This window comes from Galleria mellonella, unplaced genomic scaffold (genome assembly GCF_026898425.1).
Source record: "Galleria mellonella isolate WM207_F2 unplaced genomic scaffold, CSIRO_AGI_GalMel_v1 utg89, whole genome shotgun sequence".
Taxonomy (NCBI): Eukaryota; Metazoa; Arthropoda; class Insecta; order Lepidoptera; family Pyralidae; genus Galleria; species Galleria mellonella.
The window spans coordinates 327,442-352,596 of record NW_026442169.1 but is presented as its reverse complement, the minus strand read 5'-3'; the positions used below and the strand labels follow the sequence as shown (position 1 = coordinate 352,596).

The following is a 25,155-nucleotide window of genomic DNA, read 5'->3' as shown; positions in this document are numbered from 1 at the left end:
GACCACGTGGCGTGGACTATGCCCTGGACGCGGCAATGAAATAAGAGCGCGAACTTTACTACTGGTCACACGTAAATGTCCCGCGATGATTAATAGTTATTGGATAAAATGCATTTTTTTAATTTTCTAGTCAACAACGCCATTCTTAAAGCTGTTCACTGTGACTAAAGCGGCAACGTCGCTTTTTTACACGGAGTGAAAACCAGAGGGAGACTTTGTACAAAAGTCGATTGATTGCTTGGGTACCTCTGTCCTTTATCGTGGTTAATTCCCGATGAATTCGTCATGTTGGGCTAACTGGCCTGTTTTCATTCTCACCTATCACTCTTCACTGGTGCTCCGCCAGCGTATCCTGTTAGCGCGGGCGGGGTTACCGTACCATTTTCACCCTAAAAAGAAGTGGCCACTGACCGCGAAGCTGAGATGTTGGAGGTGGTGGCGCGGCTGCCGGTACAGCACAGCGAGCAGCACGAGCAGCGCGCCGCCCAGCGCGCCCAGCGCCGCCGCGCCGCCGCCCCACCCGCCCACCACGCACGTCACCAGCGACAGCACGACTGCAACATCACCGCCACGGGGTAAGGGATTGTTAGTAATGGAATCTAGCTGATTCATTGCCAACAATGAAACCCAAACCCAGCTAGGTTGACATCATGCGGTTCCCCCTGGAATCATGATGAATTCATCACGATGGACTAGCTGACCTGCTTCGTCCACACCTCTTACTCTTTACTGGTGCCCCGCCGGTGTATACAGATAGCGCGGGTGGGGTTACCATTCCGTTTTCACCCATCAAAAAAAAAACACCACCATCATCATCATCATCACAACAAGCTACATCAGGAATTTGGTTCGAGTTTTGTTTATATTTTTTCTTGGTTAGTAAAATTTATTTGATAGTGTCCGTATAGTTGACCGTATGGTCCCAGCATAGAATAGTTCACCCCTTCCTTTCCCGTGGGTGTCGAAAAAAGCGACTAAGGGAGGGCGAGGGACGGGCAGCAGCGTCCCTTTTAAAACATCTCCAAAGCCTAACTGCGGTTGCCAATCCGCCTGCTAAGCCCAGCAAAACCCCCCAAGAGGGAGGCTTATGTTCAGCAGTGGACAGTAAAAGGCTGATATGATAGTAATATGGTGATCCGTATAGTTTGAAGAATTATTGTGAGGTAGTAACGACAAGCGCTGACTACAAACAGATAGAGAATTATAAAACATAACTCGTTTTACACGAAAATAAAACGTAACCTTTTATTTTTTGCATTTATGCATCAGGTACACCATCATATTAGCTGTTAACTGCCCACTATTATTTTTTTTATACAACTTAGAATGGCAAACAAGCTGACGGCCCACCTGATGGAAAGTGGTAACCGTCGCCTGTAGACATGAGCAGTACCATGGACATAACAGAGTATACTGTTTCGCCCACGATACCCCCCATGCGTTGCCATTCCTGAGGACTCAGGTGTTATTCCTCTGTATCCAGTAATTTCACGCCATATCCCACCCTTCAAACCGAAACACAGTTATGCAAACACAACTGCTTCACGGTTGAAACACGAATGGGACAGAGGTACTTAAGCAATCGACTTTTGTACAAAGTCTCCCTCTGGTGATTAAACATAGGCCTTAATTTGGTGATGTTTTACTAGAGACACTGTTGCCCATCTCTCGACCATCAAGTCCCCTTAGTCTCCTTTTACGACATCCACAGGAAAAGATGGGATGGCCTATTCCATGCCGGGTCATCATGGCAGTTCACGAAACTTGTTGTGATGAAATTTGTATCAGCCCTATTTGAAAGTATAAACACACAGATAAAAACAATTTTCAAAATTAGTTTATAATTGAACATAAAAAATTACAACTGAATTAAAAACCTCCTCCGTTATTTGAAGTCGGTTGATTAACATTATAAAATGTATGATTACTTACAGAATATAAATATAGTAGTTTTGGCAATATTGGCCGAGAGACTGGTGGGTGTCTTCAGACCTAGCAGATTGAATGTTTGCCGCGCGACCGTGTACGGAGTCTCGGGCAGAGGTTTGCTGGACCGCTGCAGGTGGCTTGCCACGTCATCGGTGTCCTCATACCTTCAAAATTAATAGACTCATGACTATTCTTCTGGATGAGGTACTCAGTCAGTGGTAGAAATGAACTGTTCCCATTATTGTTACAGTTTAGAGAAAAAAGATAAGGGAATGGAGAAAGGAAAAGTAAAGCTTTCTTTCCTTTTCCTTTTTTAAGGAAGACGAAAAAAGAGAGAAGAAGAAGAAAGAATAAAGAAAGAAGAAATGAAGAAAGAAAAAAGAAGAAGGAAAGAAGAAAGAAAGAAGAAAGAAAGGAGAAAGAAAGAAAGAAGAAAGAAATAAGGAAAAGAAAGAAACTTTATATTGCACAAATATACGTAAGCATCCACACAGGGGTTAACAAAATGACTATGCAAAAGTCGTCTACATCAACCGTTCCAGTGATGTTTCTGCTTCGAAGCAGCTTGCTTGCTTGCATTACTATGTCTTGGTTTGAAGAGTGGGATATTACAGTAAAATTATAGGGCACAAGGGAATTTTTGTCCTTAGTAATGATAACTTATGAAGAACCGCACAGTCAGCTAATGTTGTCTTTACGTAACTGTTACCACTTGTTCATCAGGTAAATCCCACCTACACTACTAGGTTAATGAAAAGTAAAGCTAAAAACTTTAGCTCATTTTGCTGTATTTTAATAAATCCGTCAAGATGTTTGTCTTTATATCATTACAGAAGATAAATGTTTACCTCAGTATAAGCACGCTGGTAGCGACGATGGTGTACGCCAGGAGAGTGCCAATTGACATCATGTCTATTAACTGGTTCAGGTTGAAGATCGCCGCCATTAATGCTGGAAACGATACGAATTCTGTTTTAGTTAGTTTTCGAAAGAGCAACATTTCGAAGAACCTGAAATCAGGAGTAAGTTTTATCCATTTTGTGGTACGTCTGCATTAAGGGATAAGTATGAATAGTAAGTTGCAAGTAATAATACGGCTGGGGTGGAAGGGATTATTAGTAATGTGGACTAGCAGTCTCATTGCTAGCAATATACCCAACCAGGTCGACCTCCTCGCGGTTCCCTCTGGAAACTATCATGATTAATTCCTGATGAATTCATCATCATGGGCTAACTGGCCTGTTTTTCATTCTCATCTATCACCCTTCACTGGTGCTCTGCCAGCGTATACCGTTAGCGTAGGCGGGGTTACCATACTATTTTTACCCAAAAAAAAATACTCTGTCAGTCAATCTTTACCCTGAAAACCATTGTGCTGAATTCCAGGTATATTCATCACGATGGGCTAATTAACCTGCCTTCTCATCCTCATCTACCATCCCTCACTGGTGCCCCGCCAGTGTATACCGTTAGCGCAGGCGGGATTTTTGGAATGGTACCTAATTATTTATTGACCGAAATAAAGTAACCAACTCATCTATATGTCGAATACATACCATGTGTATACCAAAATTTTATAGTGACTGTTTTGGCAATTGCATAAGAGGTAAAGACGTGTAGTCCCCGCATAGAATGAGCTACCCCTTCCTTTTTCGTGGGTCTACTAAGAGGTGACTAAGAGAACTTAAGTGACGAGGGATGGGAAGCAGCGTCCCTACTAAAACATCTCTAAAGCTTGACTGCGGTTGCCAATCCGCCTGCCAACCGTGGCAACTATTGCGACAGTTAAAGACAGATATGATTATAAATATATACCTGATAACAATCCACTTAGAATAGTCGCAAGCACAGGAGTCTTAGTCCAGCCGTTGATGGCAGATAATGGTCTGAACAATACGCCATCACTGCCCATCGCATACAGCACGCGGGGCAATGGGAACATGGCGCCCAGCAGGCTGGTGCAAAGTGCGAAGATGGCCCCAATAGTGACAATCCATTTGATGACCGGCAGGCCTGTTTCCGTGAACACGTGGGGGAAAGGGGCATCTGCGTCCTGGGAACAAGAACAATCACTAGTTATTCCATTAGAATTATTTTGTTTAATTCTGCTAACATTACTATGTCTGTGACAATTAACGCTTGAAAATTGATCACCACTATTACTTCCAGAAGTTCCACAACCTTCCATATTAGTAATAAATCTGAAAATTCATAGTTTAAACTCCGAGCAGCGATCAAATAATTTACCTGAAGATGCCTGGTTTAGAGGTTACGTGTCGCAAAAGGTGCGTGAACGAAATGGCAGTCGAAAGATGATGAGGAGATTTATAGCTAATATGGAAGATGTTAAGGAGCCTCTAGTGTTAAGGGTTAACTTTACCTTCGGTGTACACGTGCCCTTTGAAGCACCAAGCACGTGACAATTATTTCTAAACGATTTAAAAATGAATGAATAAATGTGTGAAAACTCTTTATTAAACAATGATCTGTATCCTTTTTTGAAGGAAATCCTTCAAAGAAAGAATACTGATAACAAAGATTAACAATATGTTCACAAAAAAACATAATTAACTTGTAAAATGAACAAAAACATGTACAGCCAACATATTTGAGTTGGAATTCGATCTTGAGAGCTGTCGAACTGTGATTCCAATTCGTCACGATGGGCCAAATGACCTAACTTCCTATAATTTTCACCTATCATCATTCCCTTGTACCCCACCAGCATGTACTCGTAGCACAGATGGGCTTATTATCAAATCACTGAAAAGTCTACACATACCCATTAGCTTTTATTTAATAGAATAACTACCGGTTTAACTTACGTGTCATTAGATCGAGAAAGCTCGACTAGTATCGGGATCAATTCGTGACCCTTAATCATGAGCGGCTGTGATGTGAGCGCGGGCCTGACTGCCATTAATTTTGTTAAAAATATTTCAGTGACTTTAGGTATCAGAGAGAATGACGTGATAGTATTTTATATTTATACAAGAGTTTAGAATCGATTGTTTTTTTTTTATTTTTATTCTTAAATAGAAGGAGACCATACAAACTCTTCTGCATACACCTTTATCTGCTAACCAGTAAAATGTATGAGTTTTATACTGACCTGTAGATAATACGGCCACATCATGGTCAGCACTGTAGCTATGCTGAAGTACGACACGAAAATGATAACCAGAGACATCACAATGGACAGGGGGATATCTCTCTTGGGATTTTTAGCTTCCTCCCCCGTGGTGGCAACACAGTCGAAGCCAACGAAACCGAAGAAGCATTTCGCAGCGCCGGCCATCACGCCAGCTACTCCCCACGGCATGAAGCCTCCTTCGCCCGCTTCGCTTCTGTGTTCCGCTGGTATGTCCTCTAACTTAATCCTCCAGTTGTCTGGATTACCTAGAGGATAGTTGATTAATTTATAAACCCTGTTTAAGCTAAAAAAATGCGGCTGAGTGGTGTTATCTGATTTTTGGTTCCAGTATATTGTAGTGTTTTGTTTTATACAACTTAGAATGGCAAACAAGCTGACGGTCCACCTGATGGAAAGTGGTAACCGTCGCCTATAGACATGAGCAGTACCATGGACATAACAGGGTATACTGTTTCGCCCATGATACCCCCCATGCGTTGTCATTCCTGAGGACTCAGATGTTATTCCTCTGTACCCAGTAAATTCACGCCATATCCCATCCTTCAAACCGAAACACAGTCATGCAAACAACTGCTTCATGGTTGAAACACGAATAGGACAGAGGTACCCAAGCAATCGACTTTTGTACATAGTCTCCCTCTGGTAGACATAGGTAGGTGTAGTACATAAAAAATCCCTCTAAATCTTGGAAACATAATCCTGGAATTTTAGTTACCAAGATAGAAAAAGAAAAAGTGGGCTTATATTTATATCATCGAGGTAGTAAACTAAAAGATTGGCCGTGTGGTCCCAAAATAGAATAGGCCCTTCATTTCTTTCCCGTGGGTCTCGTAAGAGGCGACTAAAGGAAATTAATTGTAGAGGGATGACCAGCAGCGTTCCTCTTAAAATATCTCTAAAAGTCTAACTGCAGTTGCCAATTTGCCTGTCAAGCATGGTAACTACTGGCAAAACTCCCCTTATGGAGAAGACTTATATTTAGCAGTGGACAGTTAACGGCTGAAATGATGAACCTAAAAGACGTATGAGTAGATCCTCTGAGTGAGCTCGGGTATGAACTTACGCTCTCTTATCTCTCTGTATTACCTTTCATATTGTCTAGCTACCTGTTCTTTGGTTTCTCCCTTAACATCTATGAATTTTATTCCTTCCAATTGATTACTGATAAATAATAACGTAGATCCACAAATGCCTATCTGGCAAATTAAATATATAGGATGTATTCAATTAAACAGATCAAAGTGGGAATTTAATAATAGACATAGAACTCTCTCTCGGGGGGAAAGGGATTGTTAGTAATGGAGACTGAGAATCCCATTGCTAGCATTATACCCAACCAGGTCGACCTCTTCGCGGTTTTCCCTGGAAACTATCATGGTTAATTCCTGACGAATTCATCATGATGGGCTAATTGGCCTGTTTTCATTCTTATCTATCACCCTTCACTGGTGCTCTGTCAGCATATCCCGTTAGCGCAGGCGGGGTACCATACCATTTTCACCCATCCAAAAAAAGAACTCTCTCTCTCTCTGCTTATGTTTTTCATCCAAATATAGTCTGCACCAATTTAAGACAAATATGGATAGGTTATTCGTGGGACCACGAGCTCCTACCGTAGATCACATCATCGCTTTTCATCAGGCGAGATCGTGATTAACTATGGGACAGTAAAAGAAATCCAAGATAATTACTTTTGACAGCGCCGGCGATGACCACGACGATGACAGTGATCATGTTCAGCGCTGTGAACACATTGTTCAGTTTTGTAGACTCCTTCACGCCGATGGCCAGGAGAACTGGAAAATAAATTAATACATTAGTAAAATGGAAGTAAATCCTATCCTATCTTTTTTTTTTAATGAAAGATAATGGGATGGTAGACCCGCTTGTGCTATCGGTATACGCCGGCAGGGCACCAGTGAGGGATGATAGGTGACGATGAAAGCAGGTCAGTTAGTCGATTGTGACTCTATCCTATCGTTAGCAAACCTAATTAAATTGAGGTCTGTGGGGATAGATAGTTTAATATTTTGCTGAGCAGCTTCAGTAACATTAAGCTCAGGTTCATTTAATCTCTCATCCTGATTGTAAACCATAGTGGTGGTCATGATGTGTAAGTCGCGATCAACCAACCGACAACTTTATAGATACTTATCCCACACTGATGGATGCCAGTAGCGCCAATATAAAATTATAGTAGGAATTGTGTTACCATTCAAATTTCATCCTTAATTTGCATCGTCATAAAGGCTGTATGTGGATGGATCATTCAAAATGCTTGTCATAGCAATATAGATTATACGAAAGCCTTATATTTTTATTAAGAGGACTTTCGAATTCCATCTAGTAGCAACTTGCATAATCCTCACGAACATTTTAAACTTCAAAGTGAGTTTGTTGCCTTATATCTCGTCATCTTTCTACGCTTATCCCAATTATTATTTGGGGTCGGCGTAATATGTTTTTTTCTTCCATTCTTCTCTATTCGCAGTCATTTCCACATTCACTCCCATTCTGGTCATGTCATCTTTCATACAGTCCATCCATGTCTTTTTAGGTCTTCCTCTGCCCTTATAACCTTGTTGCCTTATAACTTATCATTATGAAATTTGGTACATACGTACTGTATAAGATGGAGAAGTATAAAGGATACTTGTTGTCCTGGTCTGTAAACATATCCGGCACACGTAGACTAAATCATAGGTAAAGACATATATATATATATATATTATTATACATATTTATTATTTAAACAGCTTTAAATTTTTCGTGCCATAACTACGTTGCAAGTACAACTGGAGGATCCTAATTAGCTATGGAGTTTAAAAATGGAGTAACAACCTCAAACCAATTATAATAACAAAAGATAAGGAAAAAAGCAGACACTAAAATATGGAAATGACGCTAAATTTGCGTCACTGTAGGCAGCGTTTGCATTTTGCTCAATACATACACTAGCCATCTTATTTATTATTATTGATTGAAACAATGCAATCACAAAACGAGACAAGACAGACGTTACACTAGTGTGTGTGTTTCATAAATGTGTGCACGTGACAAATCTAAATTTGTATGGTATTGAACTTGCAAAAATAGCAATAATTCATGTATTTGTTAAAAATTTTAATTTCGATTCAGAGAAGGAACTTTATTTAGATTAAATTAGACATTTTTTCTACAAATTCTTGTACAAAATACTTCTGTTTGTTTTAGAATTGTTTTAGGCTTTGGTGATGTTTTAAGTGGCACGCTATTACTCATTTCTCGACGACACATACGGGAAAAGAAGAAGGAAGGGTGGCCAATCTACGCCGGGACCACATGGCAGGTAAGAAATTTACTTACTCGTAATAAGCAACACCAATGCAAACGCGAAGAAGTCCGGATAGTCAGCTAAGAAGCTGATGTTGATCGGCGCAACTTCGGTCATGGTTTTCGCCATGGTGTTATTGCATAAGCTGTCAATGTAATTGGCCATCCCCTTGGCCACGCTGGCTGTTCCGATCACGTACTCCAGGATCAGGTTCCAGCCAATTGTGAAGGCGATGAACTCGCCTACACTTACATAACTGTAGACGTAGGCCGAGCCAGCTTTTGGTACTCTTGCGGCGAATTCTGCATAGCATAAACCTGGAATAAAAAAAAAACATTATCATAAGTGGTCAATACTTTTGTGGAGTTATTTTTGTTAAGAAACTAGTTACCCGTTCCGGTTTTGCACGGTTTTTAAAAACAAAAGTACAGCTCATATTTCTCTGATAATGTAGCGTTCTATAGGTAAGAAAATTTTAGAAATCAACTAAGCATTTAAAGAATTTAAAAAAATAAATCTTTCTTTTTTATTTTTAGTTATTTATTTAAATTCTAATGCACTGTGAAACTCTATGTATATGTCGGAATTAACACCGGACGGTGTTCTTTACCAGTTAACCATTTTTTTTGATCGGTGAAAATGGTATGGTTACTCCGCCTGCGCTAACGGGATACGCTGTCGGAACACCAGTGAGGGATGATAGATGAGAATGAAAACAGGCCAATTAGCCCATCATGATCAACTCATCAGGAATTAACCATGATAGTTTCCAGGGAGAAGCGCGAGGAGGTCGACCTGGTTGGGTATATTGCTAGCAATGGGATTCTCAGTCTTCCTTTTCCCCCACCAGTCAATTATTGAGAAAACATAGAAATAAGTAGGCGGTACAATAAAGAGAAAAAAAATCTTTCCTGTCTATGAATAAATGAATTAAGACTCGTTATCGTTCCCTTCAAAGAGTTATATCGAATATAAAGTTTAACAATATTTACAAACAAAACGAATATTTAATTATATAAACTTAATCACATAAAAGCAAGATAAAGAGGCAACAATATTTTTTCTCTATAATGTTACTACAGATTATAATTTTTTTGTGTCAATCAGAATCGAACTCACGACCACTGGGATTTATAAAAGAAGTTCTATATCACCTGGGCACGATGTTTTCTTCCTATAATTTTAAATATATGAAAATTTTTTATCAATATGTCCGTTAACGCTAATTCTTGTTTATTTATTTTACACTTTAATCCACTATTTATAATATAATAGATACAATAAATATTAATGGGAAGTGATACAAAAGGCGGCCTTATCGCTAAGCAATCTCTTCCAGACAACCTTTGGGTAGAGGACATTGAGAAAAAACTCTAATCTCCGAAACCGTCCCATCTGATTTCAATGAATTTATGTGATACAAGCGGCCCGACCGCTGTCCATGATCACCCACAACACCAATGGCATTGCAGGTGTGACGCTGACCTTTTAAAAAGGAATATGCTCTTTTCTTGAAGTTTATGATGTCGTATCGGTTTGGAAATACTGTTGCTGGAAGTTGATTCCAAAAAGTGGTTGTGCATGAAAGAAAGTGCCTGGAAAAACGCACAGTCGAAGACCGCCACTCGTCCAGATGGTTGCGATGGGACTTTAGTTTGTGGCGGGTTATACGGTGGTACAAAATTAGCAGCAAATACCAATCCGAACAATTCCTCAGAGCACTTCCCATGATAAATTCGGTAGAAGATACACGGAGATGCATCATCTTTACGCAGTTTCAGTGGGTCAGTAAGGCGCCAATCGTCAATAATTCGAGCCGCCCGACTTTGAATGCGGTCAAACGGAAGGAGCTGGTACTGTGGCGCTCCTGCCCACAGGTAAGAACAGTATTCTATATGAGGCCTGATTTGAGCTTGTAATTGGTCATAGCTATACCTAGTATATTTCATGTTAGGCCATAAAACACCGGCAACGAGCCGGGCCAAGTTCACGTTTACTTTTATATAAAATTCGTATATTGTTATACAATGCGATAAATATTTGTACATGATTCAGATATTTAAAATGGCTTAGTTTTATCATGTTACATGCAATTTCCGCGATGAATTGCTTTAAATTTGATGTTAAAATTTTTAAAGTTTATTTATGTTTTGGAGGAAACAATAAAGAGTATCTATCTATCTATGTTTTTGGATATTCAGAGATATAAGATTAACGTTTGTCTTGTTTATTAACACGTACTTCTATTATAAATATACTACTTTATAATTTACTAGGGTACCTTAGTCCCATTCGTGTTTTAACCGTAGACCAGTTGTGTTTGCATGGCTGTGTTTCGGTTTGAATATGGCGTGAATTTACAGAGTACAAAGGAATACCACCTGAGTTCTCAGGAATGGCAACGCATGGGGGGTATCATGGGTGAAACAGTATACTCTGTTATGTTCATGTGTTATGTACTGCTTATGTCTATAGGCGACTGTTACTACTTTCCAAACGTGGGCCGTCAGCTTGTTTGTCATTCTAAGTTGTATAAAAAAAAAGATTGTAAGCTCTTTTAAATCGTCATTTTTTTACATAAAATTTTGTTTTCAACCTGGATATAAGGATAGAAGCTTTGACATTATTTTTTCTCTAGCTACTAAAGTAGGTGAGAGAAAATAGAAAAGAACACTCACCAGCAAAAGCCGAGGCAATAGCCGCCACCAGGAAACTCAAGGTCACGGCCGGTCCAGCGACTGTCTTAGCGACCGCGCCTGCCAACACATACACCCCCAGTCCGAGGGTACTGCCGACACCCAGAGCAGTCAGGTCCAGTAGGCCCAGACATCTGGCCAGCTGCGATTTATTGTCGTCCTCTTCTAATCGTTTGCAACGGCGAAGCGCCGCGAATATGCGTGCACACCCCATCTGTAACAAAATATATATTTTACTTAAATTTCGTTTGAATGGACAACGTAAAATTTCTTTTTAAAAACATAACGTGACAGTTATCATTCTTTTTCACACGAAAACCTACGTCACCTATAGCTTGCAAAAAGGAGGGAAATTTAAATTTAGAATTCTAATATTTGTTATTGTACATTTTTTTTTGTTCAAATAAGTTATTACTGGCCAGTATTGTTATTTTTAAAATAATGTTAAATAAAAACTTTAGTGTACCTATATTAAAATATATATTTTTTTATTTTATATAATATATATTTATATTGGTTTATGATAATTATTTATTTATTTTTAGATATTAATATTTTTACTGAACTACCAGTTATATTTTACTCAGCTATGTAAGACTGGCATGGCTGTATTTTATCTTTCAATTAAAGATTATACAAGATAAGTAAATGATGTAAAATAAAACAATAATTTATCTGAGAATAACGTAAATTTTTATTGCCTTAGATGATAATCATCATAATAATATTGCTTGAGATTTAATGTCTACTAAAAAAAGCAATTTTAATTGTGGCTGAATTTATTTGTGGTCTCAAATTTGACAAATTAAATGTTTAATAAGTATACATAATTAGTTCAGAAAGAAAAAAATTAAGGAAACACCACAAAATTAATGCGATTTGAATCTTATCTTCTGAATAATTATAATTAGGTATAATTTGACGTGAACTTTCAATAACAAATTTATTATTTTTTATATTCCACAAAAAAAACCTTAGTAGTGACAAAAATATATATTTTAATTTTGAAAACTAAACGACTGAACCGAGTTTAATAAGGTCGCTATGGGATCAATTTGTAAAACGGTTTATAAATGACGGATTTATGGCAAATATAAAAAAAAACTATAAACAAGAAAAAAATCTATAAACGCTGTGTAAACCTTCTTTTTATTGAAGTCGCTTGAAAAGACTTCTTCTAGTCTATTTAAAGTGGCGTAGGACATAGTGAAGAAGTGCAAGTGACATTTAGTTTTACAAAATCAGTATTCCTTAAGCGCAACGAGGTTGAATTTCTTAGTAATCGTTCGATTCCCGGTGCGAGTAATTTGGAACACGAAATTTTTCATATTTTTTTTAACGGATGACAATGAAGTGGTTACCTCGCCTGCGCTAACTGGCGGGACTTGAATGAGGGATGATAGTCGAGGATGACGCAAATCAGTTGGTCCAGCATAACGAATTCACCAATAAATCAATATGATGATTTCCAGGGGGAACTGCGTGAAGGGTTGATCTGATAGCAATGGGATTGCTAATCCCCATTACTAACAATCCTCCCCAACATTTCCGTTTTGGCTAGTGTCTAAGTGTTTTGGATTGTTACCCCAAATGTTCGTTGCTAAATTCTTATAACACAATATTCTGGCTTGAGGACCAGTCAGTTAGTGTAGCATACATGCATACAGGATACATCCTGCGGTTTTACCCGCTTGAATTAGTGCATTAAGCATCCTATATGTTAAATTACGATCTAACTTACTAGTGTACCAAATTTCATTCAAATCCATTTCATATTTTTTGCTTAAGAGAGTAATAAACATTCCTCCACCTATTCCTCTATCCAACGTTACAAACTTTCCCATTTATTATACTATTAAATTAAATTAAATTAAATCAATTATAAATTCACTATGGTACAAATAAGAAAAAAAAAAGCGAAACTACAGTAATTGTTGTTTTGTTGGCAAATTGATGGGAGTACCCATTGATGTCGTACAAAAGGTATACACCGTGGGCAGGCAGCGTGACGATCAAGGTCGGCGAGGTCACGGCACGTACCTGATGCCTCGTCACGGATTTGTCCACAGCGTGACACTTTAATTAATGATCTTTCACGAGCCTTGATATTTTAGGATGTAGCTGATCATTTATTTATTTCACTAATAAAATTGTAACTAGAGGATGTTTTTACATCATGATGATGATATAATGATAGATGATGACTCTATAACGTGGTGATGATATGGTGGTAGACATTATAGAAAAGATTTAAAATCACTCTATTTTTCCAATTTTGTTTAAATATAATTGATTAGAAGACTGTCATCATTGTGTTGATATTTATGTATTGTATTTATATATATATATATATATATATATATATATATATATATATATATATATATATTATTTATTTTGATTTTGAAAACTAAACGACTGACTCAAGTTAAATAAGATTTATATGAGAACAAATTATAAGAGGAAGAGGAGACTTTGTACAAAAGTCGTTTGCTTGGGTACTGTTTGCATGGCTGTGTCTCGGTTTGAGATTTGAGATTAGATTGAGAACACGAAAAATATAAATTGAATTAAGAACGTATTTCACTATGAAGTAATGTAAAAAATTAAAAATATAATAGAATTAAAACAAAACACATTAATGTGTCGTTCGTGTATCGTCGGGGAGTCACCGTAAGTTTATTTTCCTTTATCAATTTACTCGTACCACATTGTATGTTTATATGGCAGCATACAAATACCAGAGGGAGACTTTGTACAAAACTAGATTGCTTGGGTACTTCTGTCCCATTCGTGTCACACTTCGGTAAGCTACAAATATGAACGCTCTAAATATCTAAACAGACGTTCCAAGATAGATCCTTTGCTCTAGAACAATATCAACAAAATCTAATTATATTTTTTTACAGTCGTTAGAAATGTTATCAGCTTTACTGGTAAACAATAAGACAAGTAATATTTAGATTTTTAAATCCAGCAAATCTCAGTGTGGTATAATTTTAAGTCTACAAAAAAAAAGAGGATTGTTACTAATGAGATCTAATTTCCCCATTACTAGCAATACAGAGGGTGTATTGGTGTGTAAGCAGGTCAACCTTCTGTGTTAGCAGGTCCTCCCCCTCCTCCGCTTTCTCCCTTAAAACTATCGTGGATAATTCTTGTGGAATTCGTCACAATGGGCCAACTGACTTGCTTCATCCTCACTTACCATTCCTTATTGCTTCGCCAAGGGGGGAAAGGGATTACTAGTAATGCGGACTACCAGTCCCATTGCAATATACCCTATCAGGTCATCCTACCCGTGGTCCCCCCTGGAAACCATCGTGCTGAATTCCTGGTCTATTTATCGCGATGGGCTAACTGACCTGCCCTTTCATTCTCATCTAACTTCACTGGTGCCCCGCCGGTATATACCGATAGCGTCGGCGGGGTTACCATTTAATTATTACCCATTAAAAAAAATGTACGCCCAACGATGGTAAAACAGCGCACTCTATACAACATCAAATTAACTATATCTATGTTTATACGAATAAATGATTAATTAATTGAAATATAGGCAAATCGAGAACGACCTCTTTAATGGAATGGCTTAAAAAGAAAAAAAAAAAGAAATAAACTTACCAGTATAGAAAAAAAAAAAACCACAGAAAAGCGAAAGTTTATCTAACGTGGCTGATACAAAAGTACAGTATCACTCGGTGACTCGAATTAAACAATGACAGAATCTCTTGTCACGGCGTCTGTTTGCACATACTATCTCTTTATGATCACATTAAACAAGAAATTATATTTACATCATATTTATAAAAATATACTGTCTTTCTATCCGTCTGTGCGTAATAAAAACTGTTAATATACATGTACAATGAGGATTTTTTTTGTAATGGATGATAATGTAATGGTAACCCTGCGCTGACGGTATACGCCGGCGGGGCACCAGTGAGGGATGATAGGTGAGAATGAAAAAGCAGGTCAGTAAGCATATCGTGTTTTTTTTTATTGCTAGAAAATGGAATGGTAACCCCGCCTGCGCTAACGGGATACGCTGGCGGAGCACCAGTGAAGGGTGATAGATGAGAACGAAAACAGGCCAGTTAGCCCATCATGATGAATTCATCAGGAATTAACCATGATAGTTTCCAGGGAGAACCGCGAGGAGGTCGACGTGGTTGGGTATATTGCTAGTAATGGGATTCTCAGTCTCTATTACTAACAATCACTTTCCCCCCCGAACTCAGATGTTATTCCTCTGTACCCTGTAAATTCACTGCCATATCGCAGCCTTTAAACCGAAACACAGCCATGCAAACACAACTGCTACACGGTAGAAACACAAATAGGACAGAGGTGCCCAGTAAACAACTTTTGTACAAAGTTTCCCTCTGGGAAAAAAAAAACTTTTTCCATCTAAAACAATTGTAAAAGTATATTCTTTTAAATGGAAAAATAATTTTTCAAATTGGTTTATAAATAACAGTGTGGTGACACACAATATAAGGTGTCAAAGTTAAAAAAAAATTTCAAAGTCTCCTCTCCTCCTGTTTCAAAGTCGTTTGAAAATTCAATATTAATCAATTTATAAACATAATTATTGCAGTACTTTAAGACTGGCTTTTTTTTTACAAGAAATTCGCTTAGAAACCAGTACTCTATCTGTACTCAATAAAACCAGTCATAATATTAAAAAAAAAGAAATAAGAACACTAAATACCTATATACTGTATTTATCTTCTTTTTATTTAGGGATTCAAACCCGTTTTCTTTATTAAAAATCGCTGACCTTAGGTTATATAGATAGAGTGTCTCCATATAAACGCTTCGAGAAAAGTGGTTTAATTTTTCAAACATTTTTGCGTAATAAATAGTTATGAGTGGGGGAAAAGGAATTGTTAGTAGAGGTCTAATAATCTCACTGCTAGCAATATACCCTCTCAGGTTGTCCTCGACGCGGTTCCCCCTGAAAACCATCATGGTTAATTCATGTTGAATTCATCATGGTGGGCCAAGTGACCTGCATTCATTCTCACCTGTCATCTTTCACTGGTGCTTCGTCGGTGTATACCGATAGCGCGGGCGGGGTTACCATTCCATTTTCACCCATTAAAAAAAAATAGTTATGTTTCCTTTTTAATTTCTACATATTTTTGCATATTTTGCGAATGTGTAAAAACTTTTAATTTATTTATTAAATAACGAAAATAACAATATATATATATATATATATATATATATATATATATATATATATATAATAATAATAATAAAATAAAATAATAACAATATAATAATAATAAAATAATAACAATATACTCTGTTATGTCCATGGTACTGCTCATGTCTATAGGCGACGGTTACCACTTTCCATCAGGTGGGCCGTCAGCTTGTTTGCCATTCTAAGTTGCATAAAATAAAAGAAATTAAATAGATGAATATAGATGCGTCAAGATACATTATGTGCGTAAGTATATAGAACACTGATAAAAAGACGAGTCAACTAATATAAGCTGACAAAAAGTTGCTCCGTTTCTGACACTCGATGCTCAATCTATATAATCTAAGTCGCCGACATAAACCTGTAGTGAATTGATTTGAAACAAAAAAAAAAAAAGAATTTTTAGTGCTGCCAGAAAAGTAATATCGCAGGTATTTTAAATAACATTGACGTTTGGTTAAAGCATGCGGTACACGATCATTGTAGCTAATATTATTTCTACATATTTTTTTTAAGCGGTTTGAAAAAGGAATTTTAAATAAAAACAATTTGTTGTACTTTGATCTTTTTTTTTTAATGGGTGATAATGGAATGTTAACCCCACCCGCGCTATCGGTGTACACCGCCGGGGCACCAGTGAAGGATGATAGGTGAGGATGAAGTAGGTCAGTTAGCCCATCGTGACGAATTCAACAAAAAATATTCACCATGGTTTCCAGGGGGAACCACGTGGAGGTCGACCGATTAGAGTATATTGCTAGCAATGGGGCTGTCAAACTCCATTGCTAACAATCCCTTTCCTCCCTAATTTGATCATTTGAATTTTTTTGAATGTTTCAGTTTTTTTTTACCGTTGCTTTTTTATTTTTCATTATTATATCAACCGTTAACTGTCCACTGCTGAAGATAGGACTCTTCCATAAGATATCCGCATGACTGAGATACATTTAGCATCCGGGATAAAAAGTAATCTGTCCTTTTTCATCTCATATAGTATCCCGTATATCAAACTTCATTCTGATTGGTTAAATGGTTAAGGTGCTATAGGTCAATAAACAAACAAACTCATTTTCACATTTATAATATTAGTAAGCATGTATGGATTTAAAAAAAATATTAATATAGCTAGTAATAATAAATGGCGATGTCATGTCTATAGGCGACGGTTACCACTTTCCATCAGGTGGGCCGTCAGCTTGTTTGCCATATTAAGTTGCCATAAAAAAAACTTTTTAGTAATTCTGTATTTTGTATAATATTTATATTATTAATTATTAATAATTATATTAATAATTGAATAATATTTATATGATTATATGTATCATATTATATAGAACTAACAGTATTTAGAACTAACAGAATTGTTTATCGTGCCTCCCACCAAATTGTTTATCCCTCCTCTCCATCCAAAGGTTGCCTGAAAGAGATCGCTTTTAGCAGTAAGGTTGCCAATTGTCTTCTCACTGTGATTATTTCTTGTAATTGTTTGTATCTATAATAAGTTTCCTATTGTAATCTTTTGGAGGAAACAATAAAGAGTATCTATCTATCTATCTATTTTGGATATTCTTTTTCAACTGATTTAAAAAAAGAAGCAAGGAGATTCTCAATTGGACTGTGTTTTTTATGTTTGTTATCTCATAACTAGGCTATTTATAAACCGATTTAGATAATTCTTTTTTTATCCCAAAGGTTTGGATTCCATAGAAATTTTGTTAAAAACGATTCAGTAGTTGAGTTTATAAATAAAAAAAATTAAAAAAAACTGGTGGTGCCACGAATGAAGTCGGTAGTTTATTTATGTAGCAAAATCTTAAATTATTTTATATCTCCTTGACATCGGTTTCGTGTTGGGTTTTCCTCTTATTAAATATTATTCGTTCTTCGAAACTGTTTTATTTAAACGAACTTTGATACGAAATATATTATAATAATATATTTTATATACAAAATATATTATAATAATATATTTTCATAATTGGATTACATAGTACAAACTCAGTTTAGTTTGGCCTAGATGGCGCTGTCCCAGATTATTTAAAAAGTGTCTCAAACATTCTCGTTTGTCGTACATAAGTATAACAGTATAATAAGTACTGTCTAATCATAATGAAGCACTAAAAAGTAAAAAAAAAAAGTATAAAATAAGCATAATTTAGTAGAAACATCACAACCATACCAGCTAATAACAAGAAGAAATCTTTTTATTAGCTGGTAATTAATGCTCTTTTCTAATTAGGGGTTTTTCCAGAAAACCCAGGAAGGACTTATACCAGAGAACTATCCATCCTGAATAAATAAAAACAGTAAAGGGTTACAAAAAGGTGTAACTACATATCTATTAAAAGTTCTAGTGGTAACACCTAAGCCTGAATTTATCGAATTCAGTTAAATGTATTTACTTCGCATCTATAGTTAAACCGACAAGGTCTTTGCAACTAAATTTCAGGTATTAGTTACCTAATAAATCTGAATCGTCAGCTAATCTATTTTTTAGTTACAAATTATGTAATTTGTAAAAAAAAAAAATAACTATACTAAACAAGTAACGCCTGCAACTGCGAATAGTCAATAGATAAAGAGAATCATTCTCGTTGACATTATATAAAAAGTAATATTCATATCATTGTTTGTGGGGAGCTTAGCAAAACTTATTACTTACATAAAGATAAGAGCATCGACCGTAGCAACTTTGTCTCGTGTGGAAAAATAACCTTTGTAAATAATTATTTATACGAATTTAACCGTCTTTTATACTTTCCAGAAGTCATCTGTATTTAGAAACATAACGGTGAAAATCGGATCCATTTTAGTAGTTTTGCTTGATACCGGATAAAGACATCCGGATTAGAGACAGACAAAATTTTCAAAAAATTTTTGTTTTTAACTTCCATTAGTATTATTTACACGTTGACTGGTATGGCAATTTTTCGAAATCTGGTAAAAAATGACAATTTGATTTAGTCACATTATATTATTTAAAACTCTAATACATAGTTATCATCAAAAAGCATAAAAAGTTAGGTTCTTTTTCCAGAAGCCATCTATCGATATTAGCACTGATATATTCCGAGTTTAATCATAGCTGCACAAAAATGACAAGTAAATACAGGAAGAGATGAGTCGTAGTTGGCGTCTTGGAAAAGAGAAATAGCAAATTTATTCCATAAAAAGGATTTCTTCCAGTCAACCTTTGAATGTCTAATAGAAGTTATAACTTTTGTCATGTTTGAAGTTTTTTATGAGATAATTTTTACTAATACGTATTATCTCGGCATAGAATGGGCCATCGTTTCCTTTCCCGTGGGTATCGTAAGATGCGACTAAGGGAATTTCATGATCAACAGCGTCTCTTTTTAAACATCACCAAAGCTTACCTGCAGTTGCTAACCTGCCTGTCAAGCGTGGCAACTACTGGCAAAATCCCTTCAAGAGGAATATGTTCAGCAGTGGACAGTTAGCAGCTTATATGATGATGATGGATGTATAGCGACCTACACACAGCGCCATCTAGTCGCAAAATAATAAAGTTTGTACTATAACACTATTATTATATAATTAAAATAATTATAACTTTATTGTTGCGAATTCTAATTCGTAAGGAAAGAGAGGTGGGTTTTTTTATGCAACTTAGAATGGCAAACAAGCTGACGGCCCCCCTGATGGAAAGTGGTAACCGTCTATAGACATGGAGCAGAACCATGGACATAACAGAGTATACTGTTTTGCCCATGATACTCTTTATGCGTTGCCATTCCTGACGACTCAGGTGTTATTCCTCTATACCCTGTAAATTGACTGCCATATCCCACCCTTCAAGCCGAAACACAGCCATGCAAACACAACTGCTTCACGGTAGAAACACGAATGAGATAGACGTGTCCAAGCAAACGACTTTTGTACAAAATTTCCCTCTGGTACCACGTAAGCCATCAAAACCACAGTATAAGTAATAAGTACTTTAAACTTTATTTGTATTACGTATAGTTTATGCTACTACTTACCTATTTCGCTTGTGACGTAGTGTACTAGCTAAATTAGAGTATTAGTCAAGGTTATTATATTCTCACTCTAACTTATGTACTTATAAACATTTATTGAATAATGCGTAACGGATACAGCGTTGCACAATGCGCGGAAACAGAGTGGCACGTGTGTTTCTATTTACGGAAATATTGCATTACCAGAGGGAGACTTTGTACAAAAGTCGATTGCTTGGGTACCTCTGTCCTATTCGTGTTTCAACCGTGAAGCAGTTGTGTTTGCATGGCTGTGTGTCGGTGGGATATGGCGTGAATTCACAGGGTACAGAGGAATAATACCTGAGTCCTCAGGAATGGCAACGCATGGGAGGTATCATGGACGAAACAGTATAGTAAATATACTCTGTTATGTCCATGGTACTGCTTATGTCTATAGGCGACGATTGCCATTTTCCATCAGGTGGGCCGTCAGCTTGTTTGCCATTCTAAGTTGTATAAAAAAAATGTGTATTGCGATATATAAGTCTTTAACTGTCCACTGCTGGACATAGGCTTCCCAGTTGGGAGTTTTTTAAATGGAAATAATGGAATGGTAACCCCGCCTGCGCTATCGGTATACACTGGCGAGACACCAGTGAGGGATGATAGGTGACGATGAAAGCAGGTGAGTTAGCCCATCGTGACAAATTCACTAATGAATCAAACACAATGGTTTTCAAGGGGAACCGCGAGACGACCTGTGAGAGTATATTGCTGTTAATAGGATTGCTGATCCTCATTATTAAAAATCCCTTTTCCCCCCAATAAGGGAATGGTAGCCCTGCTTGCGCTAATGATATACGCTGGCGGGGCACCAGTGAGAGATAGCAGGAGAGAATAAAAAAGCAGGTCGGTTAGCCCATCGTGGTGAATACACGTGGAATTTACGTTCATTTACACGTGGTCCTTTCTGGAAACCATTGTGGTTTCCAGAGAGGACCATATGGAGGTCGACATGACAGGATAGTTCGCAATACTGACAATCCCTCTAAAGGAGTTAGATTTTCGTAATGTTTTAAGAGGGACGCTGCTGCCCATTCCTCGACCACTAAGTTCCGTTAGTCGTTTCTTACGACACCCACTGGTAGGGAAGGGTTGGCCCATTCTATGCTGGGACCACACGGTAATATGAAATCATACATATTAATAATCAACGTTCAATAAAAATAAATGATATATTTAATGGACTGTGATCTTAGAGAACGATGAGTTAAAACAATGAATCGTACGTAACGTTAAGTGGTTATTGTGGTACGTGAGTAGTTGAAAATGTATCTGTTATATTGAAATACTAGTTGACGCCCGCGACTTTGTCCGCGTGGTGTATGTTATTCCTGTTTAGTATGTATCGATCTTTTTTTTTTTTGCTTGGTGAAAATGGTATGGTTACCCCGCCTGCGCTAACGGTATACGCTGGCGGAGCACCAGTGAAGGGTGATAGATGAGAATGAAAACAGGCCAGTTAGCCCATCATGATGAATTAATAAGGAATTAACCATGATAGTTTGCAGGGGGAACCGCGAGGAGGTCGACCTGGTTGGGTATATTGCTAGCAATAGGATTCTCAGTCTCTCAGCAATTCGTCTTTTTTTTTTAATGTTTGTTACCTCACAACTCCGTAACTCTGTCAGTCAGTTAGTATTTACTTCCGCATTCCGTATCAAACTTGTTTTAATTAAAATGAAAGGGCTCGTTTTTTTACATATACTCTTTGGTATGTATATATATTTAATGTATATGTTCAACGACCTTTATCAACAGTTGAATGTGTTCTCATATTATTAACATATAAGCCGTGAGCCAAGTAATCACCACATTTAGCGGTGTAACATACTTATTTAACCGACTCATAAAAGAAGTGTGTTCTTAATTCAGGTGTATGTCTTTTTTTGTGTACATCGTTCACATCGTCATATCAGCCTTTAAGTGTCCACTGCTGAACATAAGTCTTTTACTTTGGGGATTTTACCCCCCAATGGATGGTATGGGTTTTTTTTTTATTTTTATGTATATATATATATATATATATATATATATATATATATATATATATAAGGGCGAGGGATGAATAACAGCGTTCCTTTTAAAACATTTCCAAAAGCCTAACTGCGGTTGCGAATCCGCCTGCCAAGCGTGGCAAATACTGGCAAAACCCTCCTAAGAAGGAATCATATGTTCATCAGTGGACAGTTAAAGACTGATGTGATGATAATTATCATCATCATCATTACAGACAAAACCCGTCCACTGCTGGACACAAGCCTCCCCCATAAACTGCCATAAAGAACGGTCCTGAGCCACCTGCATCCACTGACTCATTGCAATGCATTTCAGGTCGTCACTCCATCTAGTGGGTCCGTCTGTCTTCTCTATCGCGTGTCGGTTCTTCGAGATGATGACGACGATAGACACTAAATAGGTAAATAAACATTAGGGAATACAAGTCATTTATATCATTTCACGTGACAATGATTGCTGAATCAAGATTAGATATGTTCGTTCATTGTTCTACGCTTGTCCTTATATTTGCACAGTGGAGTCTCGAGTGTCATTGTTGATAGAATAGTATTAAATTGCTCACTGCGAGTATAAAACCTCTCTTGTTTATTTAATTTAGTATTTTTTCTCAGTAAAAAAAAAACAACTAATTTTTGATAAAATTTATACGTAACCAACACTCATTTTCTTTTTTTACAACAGCTTTAAAACGTTAAAAAAAATATTCACGATAGTCTCTCATAGTTGTTTTTTTTTAGTTTTTTTTTTGTGAAGTTGCACACGCGTTACTTAATCGAAAATGATGGTTTTGAAAAAATAAAATTTTACGTTGTTTTTAATTTGAAACTTATTCACCCCCTTTGGAGTTAAAAAATAACTTCAAAGGGGGGTGAGTTGACATTGCATTCGTAAGGGGAGTTAGAATGATGCAAATGAAACTACCGATACAATTAGTCTGTAATATAATTATTAAGAAATCTTAGACGGTAGACATTCTCCGCTGTAAATAAAGTCACGTACAATAGTAAATGTACTTACAAAATATATATTGAAAAATATTACTCCACTACGGTTCAGTTTCTATTCCTTTCTTTTTGTTATTATTAAATATCTTATATGCTGTCTTTACTATGGCGTAATCGGGTTCAGAAGCATTATTTTCTGATATTTCGTTTTTTTGTGCAACTTAGAATGGCAAACAAGCTAACGGCCTACCTGATGGAAAGTGGTAACTGTCGTCTATAAACATGAGCAATACTATGGACATAACAGAGTGTACTGTTTCGCCCATGATACTCCCCATGTATTGCCATTCCTGAGAACTCAGTTGTTATTCCTCTGTACCCTGTAAATTCACTGCCATATCCCACCCTTCAAACCGTAACACAGCCATGCAAACACAACTGCTTTATGGTAGAAACACGAATGGGACAAAGGTGGCCAAGCAAACGACTTCTGTACAGTCTCCCTTTGGTAAATATAATTATATTAAATGTGAAACTGAGTTTGTTTGTTTGTTACCTTATAGCGTCTTAACAGCTTAACCAATCACTTTGAAATTTGGTATACACGTACTATGTGAGATGGATAAGGAAATAAGCAAATTTTATCCCTATCAGAGAACGGAGAGCCTACCATTAAATGTTTTCCGAAATTTCGGAGCCAAACGAAGCACAAATTTGATGTTAAAATTACATAATACATGCCGTTTGGAAATATTAAAAATGTTAAAATATTGTTCCTTTGAACTTTTTTAAAAGGATGTATGACGAACGAAATGTTAAACTCCATTTATTGGTCCGATTTTGGTATAAACAAAAACATGAAATTAAATCCGAAATTTCGGAATTTCATTTCATGGTGGACTAGCAGGTCTCGTTACGCGGACATAGTCGCGGGTAAGAGCTAGTAACTGATAAATATAATGATAATATTCAGTAGGGCGCTGTCAAAAGGCCTCGCGTCGAGGCCGTGCGGTTTTCCTGTGTCGCCTCTCATTGAACAAATGAGTTTTAGCACGTTTTTACTACACATTCTTTAGAACTTTTTATCAATAAATGTGTTCATCTCTTATCTTCGCGCAATTTGGATGGCATACAAGCTTGATGGATATATTTTTTTTAATGCGGGCGAATGGAATGGTGAACCTGTTTGCGCTATCGGAGTACACCGACAGGGCAGCAGTGACAGATGAAAAAAAAAAGAACGAATGAAATATTTTTATTCAAGTAACCTTAGATTTAAGCATTTTTGAGCAATCATTTTTTCATTACCAATGAAAGGAATTCAATGTCAGCTGAGAACAACTGGCAAAAAACTCGACTTTTTGTTTTATACAACTTAGAATGGCAAACAAGCTGACGGCCCACCTGATGGAAAGTAGTAACCGTCGCCTATAGACATGAGCAGTACCATGGACATAACAGAGTATACTGCTTCGCCCATGATACCTCCCATGCGTTGCCATTCCTGAGGACTTAGGTGTTATTCCTCTGTACCCTGTAAATTCACTGTTATATCCCACCCTTCAAACCGAAACATAACAATGCAAACACAACTGCTTCACGGTTGAGACACGAATGGGACAGAAGTACCCAAGCAATCGAGTTTTGTACAATGTCTCCCTCTGGTATTTGTATGCTGCCAAATAAACATGCAACGTGGTACGAGTAAATTGATAAAGGAAAATCAACTTGCGGTGACTCCCCGACGATACACGAACGACACATTAATGTGTTTTGTTTTAAATCTATTATATTTTTCATTTTTTACATTACTTCATAGTGAAATACGTTCTTAATTCAATTTATATTTTTCATGTATTCTAA

The 25,155-nt window shown here is 37.0% G+C and overlaps 2 protein-coding genes across 2 annotated transcripts in view; one reads left to right on the top strand and one right to left on the bottom strand.

The window, feature by feature from the left end:
• LOC113519922 (unconventional myosin ID) overlaps positions 1 to 25,155 on the top strand; it is a 295,622-nt gene that overhangs the window by 149,252 nt on the left and 121,215 nt on the right. The window lies entirely within an intron of this gene.
• The window catches only part of LOC113519946 (high affinity cationic amino acid transporter 1), a 63,067-nt gene that overhangs the window by 7,554 nt on the left and 30,358 nt on the right, over positions 1 to 25,155 (bottom strand). The window contains exons 2-9 of the mRNA XM_026905200.3: positions 11,075 to 11,306; positions 8,429 to 8,713; positions 6,775 to 6,879; positions 5,042 to 5,328; positions 3,745 to 3,982; positions 2,778 to 2,880; positions 1,933 to 2,093; positions 412 to 554 (exon numbers count right to left, since the gene is read on the bottom strand). Coding sequence (XP_026761001.2) covers positions 412 to 554; positions 1,933 to 2,093; positions 2,778 to 2,880; positions 3,745 to 3,982; positions 5,042 to 5,328; positions 6,775 to 6,879; positions 8,429 to 8,713; positions 11,075 to 11,306 — 1,554 coding nt within the window. The remainder of the gene's footprint in view (positions 1 to 411; positions 555 to 1,932; positions 2,094 to 2,777; positions 2,881 to 3,744; positions 3,983 to 5,041; positions 5,329 to 6,774; positions 6,880 to 8,428; positions 8,714 to 11,074; positions 11,307 to 25,155) is intronic.